This window comes from Botryllus schlosseri, chromosome 7, assembly GCF_051294905.1.
Source record: "Botryllus schlosseri isolate E-star chromosome 7, Bs_hap1, whole genome shotgun sequence".
Lineage (NCBI taxonomy): Eukaryota > Metazoa > Chordata > Ascidiacea > Stolidobranchia > Styelidae > Botryllus > Botryllus schlosseri.
Genome location: NC_137242.1, coordinates 5,974,838 through 5,986,332, shown reverse-complemented (window position 1 = coordinate 5,986,332; position 11,495 = coordinate 5,974,838). Strand labels below are relative to the sequence as shown.

Genomic DNA, 11,495 nt, shown 5'->3' with positions numbered 1-11,495 from the left:
CAACAAGATAATACCGATGATCCATTACTATATCGTAATCTATGTCCCTCTCAAGATGTTGGCAGCTCAGCGGAGATGAGAAAGTACCAGTATCACCATAACTGTCGTAAAGTACTGTGTTAACTGTTCAAAACAACCCTTATAAGATTTCACCATGTTCACAAGCCATACGCATCATTGTAGGATGCAGTTGGCAATCCTTTATTTAATGATACTTAAGAATACAACGTTTGGAATACTGCCTTCAATCTGACTGTGTTTTAACACCTTGTGATATTTTTTGCCTTCTCTAGATTACTGCAATGAAGAAGTCAATGCACTCATCAAAACAAGACCAGGACAGTGATATTTTTTGCCTTCTCTAGATTACTGCATTGAAGAAGTCAATGCACTCATCAAAACAAGACCAGGAACGGCAGAGTTCATCAATTTTATTTGAGTAGCGGCATCGTCAAAATTAGCTCGGATGATGATATTGCTGGACACAAAACCCGACATATTTCTCTTCCTGATACAGTAGCAGTGTTGATGGATTAGTTTGTTGCGTTTACTATTTTCAATAAAACTATTTTCATTCACAATGAAGCATTTCAAAATTGAAATCCTTTGAAACTACTGGATGTGACTTTTGATCGGATGGCAGTAACGACATGCGCAGGCAGGATTTTCCGTGTTGTTTTCTGCAGAATCCCCATAGCAATCGGACGAAATTCCTGTGCAGTGTTTCTCAGCTTCCTGAAAAGTGTAGTTGTGTTAGGAAATTACTTGGCAACGGACTCGCCGTTTCATCTTAATGAGGCTCATTCACTCATGCATCAAACTAGATGTTATAATTCTGTGGCCATAATCCTGTTCATATCTATAGTAAGACATCTTCAATGCATCACCATCCCAACAAGCTGATTGAAATCATGGTAATGCTGTGATTCACTCTTATTCTGTCAGCACAAACTCTCCCTGATAGTTGGCATTTAAGCTGGCAACCTCCATATTATAGGCTTACCATACGTCCTCTTTTAAGAGGATTTGTCCTCTTTTTTGACTTTTTTGAAAGTGTCCTCGGAGGACGCCCTTTTGTCCTCTTTTTTGAGATTTTGTCCTCTTTTTTGAAAATTTAGGTCAGATTTAGAGGAAATTGCGAGTGATATGACGCAAATTAGCGCAGAAGTGAAGCTCCGGCGGTGGTTTCAGCTCTGAGCGAAAAAAAGACCCGATCATGAAGCGGGTGAAATTTACCTGTTTTTGAGAATTCTTCTCCAGTTTTGCTTGTCTGAAATTTCTGAAAAAGTGTCCTCTTTTTTCATTTCCGAAATATGGTAAGCCTACCATATTAACACCTGTGATTGATTGTAGCAAGATTCCTAATTGAAACGAGGTAATCCACCAAATTATACATAGGCAGCTACCATACTGCATTTCATTTAGCTTTTACGCAGCTCACACTACAGATTACCAACCGACCCATCACTATACGAAGCTGATAGGGGTTCCACTGATGTGGGATCGAGCGAATCACCACCTGAAGCGCGTCCGCATTTCATACTTACATTCAAGTACTCAGACTCAGTTTTAACACCATACAAGCGAGTCCTTCGCCTTACAACTAACTCAAATATTCGCCCAGCGTCTTGGCGAACACACATATCCGCTGTGGTGAGAATAGAGATGTCATGTACTTGACGTCACAATGCACATTCTGCTTTTTCTGTAAACATGCCAATATTGGGACTTTCAGTCAAAATTACGGCACTTTCCGATTGAGTTGAAACACGGAAAGTCGGTAATTTCGGTATAAAAAAATGTTCTGAACATGATTCCGCAAAGTTGTCTATAGAGATGCAGTTGACCTTTAAGAAAAAATACTAATTTATGCAATGAAGGGATTCGAAATTTTCTTTCACAACCAACGATTCACTTGATTCAAGATAACTTAGTAACCATAAGTATATGTTAGTAACTGATCTGAATAAAGTTTGTCGCCATTCGCCAAACGACATTTCAATCTCCCAAAATATAGGTAAATCCAATCCAAATCCTAATCCGTTCTGAAAAAAATGTCTAATCCAAATCCAATCCAAATCCGACAAAATTTCACAAATCCTGTTTTTTCAAGACCTAATCCTAATCCATGCTCATCTCTGTACCACGGGCACATATGAAGTAGAGAAGGCGAAGACAACCAATCGTAGAACGCTACACAGCTCTCTGAAGCATTAATTCTTTCTTACGAAGGTTATCGATGTAGTGCGATTAGCCTCAATGAGATTTAGTCTATTGCAATGCTCTATTGTATTGTGCGCAATGGCAATTCCGCTTCCGTAAAATTCACGGAATATGCTTACGGATCCATCAATCATTTTAATTGGCCCTAATCACTGATTTTACAAAAACACAAGACTTAGATCTAACCTTGTTCAAGTTTTTCTTCTGTCATATCATTTTACACGCAACCGCAGTAACCGATGACAAGCTAGTTGGCTGACGATACTGTGATTTATGCGATTTAACCGAGGAAGTTGGCACCCACATTCCCTTCCTATTAACCACGCAAGCTTGCGCTTTTCAAGGAAACAAAATCCCACACTAATTTTAGAACGGAATCAAACTGACTTGCGTAATACACTGTGTTATATGAGTGAGCACTGGACAGAAAGTACGTTTTCAATTACCCGGCCATATTTCCGTAACAAATTGTCTGCGCGTGCTACTTTTGGCTACATTACCCAATGCTGTGGATTTGGAAATGTGTAAAATATGCAAAAATAGAAGTGCGTAAAGCCGGATATTTTTTAAATAAATATATACATTTTTTTGTAGGAAATTCAGCAAATATTGCATACAGCCGTACACTAAACCTTCGCTCCGATACGGTTGAGACCGAAATAACCGAAAGTAACGATAACTTCAGTGCTTATTCAAATGCCAACAATGAATGTAGGCGGAAGCGGATATTTTTCACGTACTTTGAAATCAAATCTCGGAAGCGCACGCTTCGACCCAGTGCAGAGGGGAGTATTGAAAAATATATATCAAAGTTCGGTTTGAGTAGTCAGTTAGTAAGTGCAAGAACACAACAGCCATTGAATACATTCTTTGCTATTTTCAAGTTTGTTTGAATGTTTTCATGCCGTGCAGTAGAACTCGGCAGCTCATTGACATGATGATACGCATAGTGACTTGTCATATCGTTTTTTTGTTTACCTCAGTTCGTCTTTAAAGTGAATAACGCGCACTTACAACAAGTTTACAGGTTCACTAAACCAACAAAGGTTGAAAGGTAGGCTTCCCGAGGGAATAACTTCGACATCCCAGTACCGACACTTCTGTCACCGAACCGCGGCATTCCGATCAACCATTGCCGGCATCAATTCTAAAAAGTATTGAACCGGCATGCAAGAATTTGCGAAGTACGAGTGCTCGATTTATAAAGATGACAAGTCTCACGTCTTTCGATTAAATCAGCAACCCAGCTACGTCGGGTTAAAATAGATGCAAGCTGTGTATCTCTCACAATCTTACAAAAGCATGCCATCAAACCAGGATGCCATAAGAACATATACCAATCGAAACTTATCATATACAATGATAATCCATCCGTAAATCCATTCAAACTGTGATCGTGCTTTATAACTGCGTAAAGCCACGCCCGCACAATGGGCATCTCAACAATCCCGCTTCGCAGTCGAGGCAAACAATTGGTCCGTTGTTGCAGCAGCACAGAAACGATACTAAGGCTGGATTATTCGGACATAAAATGCATGGTACTCCATCTGAAGTCGGCCATGGAGTTGTATCGTTATGTTGGGCCCGTTCCATAGCATGCTTCGCGTTAGACAGCGAGCCGTGCGTTCTGAAAGGTATCGAAAGGATTAATGTAAGTATGAATATTCGGAAGCTTCCCCCACCTTTTAAAGTTCACGCAATCCTTGTTCTCATTTGCGCCATCTTCGTTGACCGACGATTTCTCAGTTTTACCCTTTTGGTATTTGGAGTCGGAGACGAATCCGCGTCGTATGTATGCGAAATAAGTATTTCCGCTTTCGGGTTCTGCAGCTCCGTCTAGCCGTAATCTCAGTTGAACTATGACGTTACCGGTTTTGAACGACTCGCTTAAGTAGTGTCAACTGATTTGTTAATTTGTTGCTATCCTATAGCGGCAGCCAGCGGCACTAGATATCGAAGTCAAGAGACCTTGGGATTGGGTTGCATTTAAAGCAAGAGGTGTTTGTATGATGATGTCATAATTATGTAAATACTTTCAACAAAACATGTAACATGGACTATGAACTATGAACATTCAAACGACAATATAGTTGACGTATAGGATATGGAATGAATGACAGACGACCGTAAAAAGGTTGAATGAGGATGTAGTCCTGGTCAAAGATATTTTTCGGTCCGTTTAAGACTGGGGTCAGGAGCCTTTTTTCGTCGAAGGAGTCACTCATATCGACCCCTATATCCAAGGGCTCTCGACAACAATGACAATAAGTTGGGACGTCACATTGAAGATTCGTGACATCGTGGTGGCACAAAATTAAAGTTCACTATGTCTATGTGGAATGAGCGCTTTGTTTTATTTGCTTGTTGGCCACGCCACGCTCTTGACAACGGTCGCTATGAGCTGGGAAGGACCAGCACTCAGAAATCGCTATACTTACTAATGAAATTGAATCAAATTATTCGGAGGAGAAAGAATCTGGGTAAATTTTTGATGAAATCGGTGGACGCGAAGATGTACCTAATAAAATCGATTATTAACTTGCGTGGACAGTGTTTCCTATCATCTTACGAGAAAGACGATTTTATTAAATCCTCCATTGTGCATGAGGACTATTTATTGATAACATTGACGAGAAGGTGAAATAGTCAAGCAGTTGTTTCCCTCTATAACACAGTGTGCCGTGCACCCCTCTCCGGGATATTTTCGCTTGAAATTATTTCTTGAATACAAGAACCACATCCGAGCATTTCACGCCATACTCTCTCGCGAACGAATGAATGCAATTTCAAATGATATTTTCCGTCCGCGGGTAATCAGGGCTCACAAATTAAATATTAAAAAATGTATTAAACAAGGGCTATGTTCTAACATGTATGTTTTTAATTGATTTTTGTATTAAATGCAACCATATCTATTATCTGTCCCGGATTACGTTATGGTAGTTGCATCCCTCAGAATGAAGCGGTGCTCCGCTGTGGTATGAATCCCTTGAATAATCGCCCTCGCCGTATTACGTCTGTAATCCCCTGTAGCGTCAGAGAATACAGAAATATACAACCAGAGAAGTGTGCTCTTAGACGCAGAAAATCTCCGCAAACCGCCTTGACAAAGTTACTATTGCAGCAACCCAGATATGTAGTACTATTGAATCGAAGCCGAAGAGAACAGTCGCACATTCAATCCCACAACTGCGAGTCTCAAACACTCTTATCAAATATATGTACCATTTCACCATAACGATATAATCTTGTTTTTACCGCCCGAATGTAATTATCTCCAATATTCCTAGCGGTATGTGATAGGTTTGACGCACTACATGAGAAGTTGCACCGTATCCGTGACACAAATGTTGAAATGCATGGCGAGGGGATTCGCTGACGTCAATATGCATGATTACCGCCGATTGGATAAGTTTTGTTGTCTATTGATCACAGAATCAGATAAGGATTGTGCGTAGGTGGAACATAATGATTATTAGTATCTAATACGGTGGATTTCGGCTTCAGTACGCGTCTATCACAGCAACTTTGAAAAGTACTACTTACCGATGACCACGTCTCGTGTCGAAAATTATATTCATCATTCAAGGAGTCTTTGTATTTTGCAATGTTGCACTCTCCACGATTCAATCACATCAGATAAAACTACATTTGATAGACCTATATAGCCAATTTATGAGAACGGACAGCGATAAAAAACAACATGGACGTGATTACATAACAAATCATTTCCGTTGGGAATCGTAATTAGAAGCAATGTAGTACGAAGTTGTCCCAAAAAAGTGATGTTATATGTTATGTTCGTGCGTTTACGTTGGTATAGTGGCAATTATTACATTTCAATGTGACTTGCTTCCGTAATTCCACCACATACTCCGTGATCTTCCCCGACTCGTGTATCTGGCTATCTGGTCTCTGAAATAGTATTCGTATCTTGACCTCCTATGTTAGTGATTCTGATGTTGGAAATCGAATACATTGGATTCGTATTTAGACGTTCTTCGCATATGTTCACTGCTCTACAAAAGGATTGCAATTAACAACCGGCGTCAGAAGTAAGATTTAATTATAAAATTTGTGCGACGAATACACATCATCCTGTTTTTCAATTCTCTGGTCCGGCCCCGATCCGAGTCCAGCCTTATCAGGAAAAGTACTGATCCGTCTCCGGCTAAAAATGAAAAAGTCCGGCCTGATATCCAATCCGGCTTCGGTCCATTCTCCGCCCTACACGGTACGGTTGGTACGGTGTAAATAGGGCTCGTTTATTTTCGCACTGACTTGGCGGTTACTTGCGTGTGGTTGGATGGTAGTTATTTAGTTACAAAAGTTATTCTTATCAATAAAGATTCTAGCCGGATCAAAAAAATCCCCGATCCGGCTTCGACCGTATCAGAAAAAGTACTGATCCAGCTGCGATTCGGCTTCGGCCAAAATTGAAAATATCAGGACAGATATTTAACCCGGCCCCGGTCCTTTCTCCGCACTAGTATATTGTCACTTCTTGAGAAGCAGCCGAAAAAAAAATACAGCATGGGAAGCCATAGCGCAATTAACGCAGAAGTTGAATCCTGGTGTGTCTACGCCTGAAGCCACCGCTACCAAGGTTTATGCGTTTCTCAAATTCAAAGGAAAATACGATCAATATCGATATCGTTACAGCCATCACCATGTAAATACACGGTCGCATGCGGTACATGCGCCAAGGTCAACACCACCCTGGTATATGACAATTAACGTGCCCGCGGTGTCTTAACAAATTCAAGAAGTGGGTCGTGCTACAAGTCGGCAGATACGTAGTCAAAATATAGAAAATAGGTCTGGCGAAAATGAAAATTGTAGTCGAAAACACCATGGTACCACGAGTTTAGATAACCTATAAATAACTTGTTTCGAATATTGGATCGAAGGTGATTTGTGCAAACGGCTAAACGACACCCGTTTCGCTGTCTGATGACATACTTAGGCTTACAATTGCAACCATGCAATGACAGAGCCGTCAGATTCATAGACTCAAGTTTCTGCACTCTGTAGTGAAATCGCCACAATAAAAAGCGTCGAGAATCCCAGTTGGCGTTACCATCGCCGAAAAACCTGGTTTGCGGTTTCAAGTCCGACTCTGGTCAGTTTCGTTACGCCAGCACCGATCAATTGCCGCTGGATATCACAAGGTACTTGAGTTGAGTTATCAGCCACCTTCGATCAGATTTCAAATTCACGACAACAGGCCGTCGCTAGCTTGCTGAGAGGTAATCTGTGATTCGCTTGAGACCTATTTATTAGGGATGGTGTGAACCTCTGAAAGGTTCAGGTTCGTGTGAACGCGAACCTTTTTGAAAGGTTCTGTGTGAACACGAACGTGAACCTCGTGACGTCACGTGACGTCATATTGCTAATTCCAACCCTATCTTCCAATGAAGTGATAGCCTATATTAATGTACACGATACCTAGCGAAGACTCGGTCCACATAATGCCACAATGCTGAAGTACATATTGGCGTTTTAAACGTCGCTAAATGTATCAACCGCGGTAATCAAAGGATATAATAATTGCATAAAATCAATACATTCCGTCGCTTTGCCAACAATTTCGACGAGAACTTACCAAGGAATATAAGCTTACGCCTTAACGGTCTTAGCCAGACCGGACAATGTGTTCGGAGTCTGAGTATTGCTACATTTATATTGAGCAGAGTGTACAACGGGTCTCTATACTCGCTACCGATACCACAAACAACAACAAGTTATGCAGCAGTAGCAAGCACCTTAATCGCACGGATTTGGTTTTAATGATACAGTAAAGATATGAAGTCAAGATTAACTCCGTACGCCCGTTCGATTTTTTACATCAGAAGACGATATCAATGTCATTGATTGGTTGAAAAAGCATCATTCGCTGACTACGTATATATCGCTCGTGTTGTTGTGTGATTGCGGATGAAGCTCACAGCAGAGAGTCACTAAATATTCACAAACGGAAAGCTGGTTTTTCCGAGAAAATTTTTGCAACAAAGCAAGTAAAACTTTTAAGGTTGTCGGGGTGCATGCTGCATGCTCGTTTAGCATTGATTTTTTATGCTGCCAGCACCATGCATGGAGTGGCCCTCAGTTGAAATGCAATAAATTTGAGCCAAAGATCTTATAATGGAGTGAAAATTACAATTTACCAAAAGGTTCACAGTGCAGAACCTACCAAGGTTCTGTTGTGAACGCGAACCTCTAAATTTCCGAGGTTCACACACAGAACGCGAACGTGAACCTCAGGTTCACACCATCCCTACTATTTATCTCCAAGTTCGCGGTTTGTTTACGCAAGTGGTTAATTATGGGATGAAACCGATTATTGTGAAGCGAATTTCTATAGCTCCCTGATCCACGTAATTATCGCGCAAGGTATTTGTTATAATCGCCAGCAACGATTTTGTCATACTTAATCATATATACGAGGCCCCTTCTACAAACCTAAATCCATTTCCGTATATGACAATGATATGAAGACAACAAAATAAGCGGAAGTTCTGTATTTCGCTCACAATTTAGAAGGTGTATGCAATGTCGGCTGTACCGCCTCAGGTGCATGTGATGGCCATCCAAAACCACACCGAGATTGACTTTAACATTTCGTTACAACACGCGCTTAAACATTGCTCGGCTTTGAAGGTACTGTATTCCACTTGTGATCACGGTGGTTTGTCCTATGCCTGCGTTAAACATCGGTTTCGATCGTAATTAATACCATTCACCACCTTGTCCGTTAGATAGAAAAAATGTGAACGCATAAAAACCGTGCCACGTCACAGTTTCACGGGCTTCGGAATTCTGACGAGCGCAACCATTAACAAACGTCAATTTCTGGACATGTCACATATAGCCGCGGCGTATTCCTGAATAGGTTTGACAGACCATATACACCCGGGGAGTCCCCTCGTTTTCATGCACGCCACACGTTCACGCGGTGGAATTTATCGAATGAAATGGCCGGTAGCAAAAATGACTCAGGTTAATTACAAAAGACTGCCACATTACTGTCAAACTGTATATCTCATTTGTTCTCAAGATGTGATAAAATCTGAACAACCCCATTTGTCATCTCAATTGAGCCTCCATATCAATTCATTTGTCTGACCGTGGTAGGCCGACGGTTTCTCTATGAATGTAGTCACAACATTTCCGAGAGAAGTGACAATACTTCATGCGCAAAAGTGGTAACAGGAAAAGAATTTTAACCCAAAACTATTATATGACGAACCATATCTCATTAGAAATTTATTCTTTCTCCGCAATGAAACTGCGATGTTATTTCGCTTCAGAAAACTCCTTTGTCCTCAAGTATGCATAATACTAAACGGACATGCGGTGTTTGAAATTAGCCTCATAACGTCACATTAGATCATAGGTTCGTGATCACGCACTCGTTAGTTCAAGATCAAATGCAACAAATGATTACCGGAAATATGTCAATACTTTTTCCTAATTAAACGGTAATATTCATTGTCCACCAAACAAGATCCATAGCCATTGTTCAACACGCAAATAGATTACATATCATTATCACTGATAAGCGGGTATGCAAATAATTGCATGGTAGTATACAGTACGTTTTGGAAATCGCCACAATCTCTGCGAGCTAGTGTTGGGGCGGCCCGAGTCTCCTTTTTCGGATGACATCACTTGACTTGAGTCACTTTGATAAATGACTTGACTTGACTCGATATGACTTGTGACTAGAAAGTAGTGACTTGATTCCAGGACTGCTGCGATCATAGAAATACGTTACACGACCCCGAGAAAGTCGCGGCAGCCATATTGAGACGGCCGGGTCTAAAATATTTCGGCCATGTATTATATAAGTTCGTACATGTGTAGAGGTATTTTTCGCGCGAAAACAAGCTTGCAACAGTTTCTTACCTTGTCTATAGAGTGGAAATCCAGCATATAAGCTACTGCAAATACCTTCCTTCTACATAGTCTTTCCAAATATTGAAAGTACACACTTCATTTTCCAGTCTCTTCATAAAATAACGACCCCGTATTTACGAAAGGAATTCGAATGTATTTACTTCACAAATGTACGATACAAGAAGGGCACCGCGAGTTTGGGCGACTCAATTTGAGAGCGATACCAATAATGGCACGTACTGGAATAAATTATATTGCATTACAAATGAGTGTAACTTGCGACCCTGTTGCTATAGTTCAATATTTACAATGCTAATCGTCGCTAGCCGCAGAATCAACACGTGAACGAACACATACGCTACATGGGAATTTATGATCGACAGGAACTTCTTTGGCCATCATAATATCAAGATATGATAGACATGAACGGTAAATAATATTCGCCCGAAAGATCAACAAAGAAAGGGACAAATAAAATCAGACGTGCGGTCTCGAATGAATAATCGCTGAATGTGATGTTTTAACAGCCATGTAAATAGACGAGAAAGCATATTTCAGTTTTCACTTATTTACAGTTACCAGAAACACCATTGTTCTGTCGCAGGGATTTGTAACGTTTCAAGGTTTTTATCGCTCCATAAGTGTGTTGCGTAGCTAAAGCGCCAGGAAGTGCGATCTTCGCGTTACCGGAAACATGCATCGCTGTGATTTGTGTACGAACTACATGGCGTTTCGTAAGATGGCCAATGTTTTACGCATGGCACTTCTCATGGCCTTGGATCGTGGTTTCGTCGGCGGTGACTGGAAGAGCGAGATCAATGTTAAGTCCGCATATCCCCATTTCTCAAACACTGTGGATAACTAAAGTGTTATCCGAGAGAATTGGAAGTCACTCAGCACGTATGAATTGGTGGCCGAAATTCGCTATTGATAGACGCACTGCTGTTTCCAGGGATATATAGATATCCCTGTGCTGTTTAGTGTTGGTTATGAATCTTTCGTTATACGAGCTTCTTTGTGGAATGCATCCGGTCATGCATTTCCTGCTTAACGCCGCTGATAGAATACACGCTTGTTGTGACTATCGGAAATAGTTTTGTGTGTACTCTGAGGCTTTCTTCACCGAGGGCTTCAGTGCAGACTCCAGCAAAGTTTTGTCGCAAATAACCGAGCGATGGTTTTCTTGATGACTACAAGTATAATACGCACCCCACAAAACCTTATGGTGCATCCATTATATCCACAGGCTCGATAGCCATATACCTACAAACCTTTCAGGGCTAGAGTAAGGTGGGGTAAATTGCCGGCCATATATGGGAAATACCATAAAATCCACCAAGCTATCGTTGCGTGTAATGGCTTCCACATGAAGG

At 41.0% G+C, this 11,495-nt stretch overlaps 1 protein-coding gene across 1 annotated transcript; it reads right to left on the bottom strand.

Annotated features, from left to right (window-relative positions):
- Positions 1 to 410: 410 nt before the first annotated feature.
- On the bottom strand, positions 411 to 4,448 carry LOC145443401 (uncharacterized). The gene is made up of 4 exons (XM_080321370.1): positions 4,346 to 4,448; positions 3,906 to 4,080; positions 1,548 to 3,850; positions 411 to 735 (listed from the first exon to the last, which is right to left on the bottom strand). Exons 1-3 carry the CDS (start codon positions 4,446 to 4,448, stop codon positions 3,625 to 3,627), a joined length of 504 nt encoding a protein of 167 aa, XP_080177496.1. The 3' UTR covers positions 411 to 735; positions 1,548 to 3,624.
- Positions 4,449 to 11,495: the final 7,047 nt, after the last annotated feature.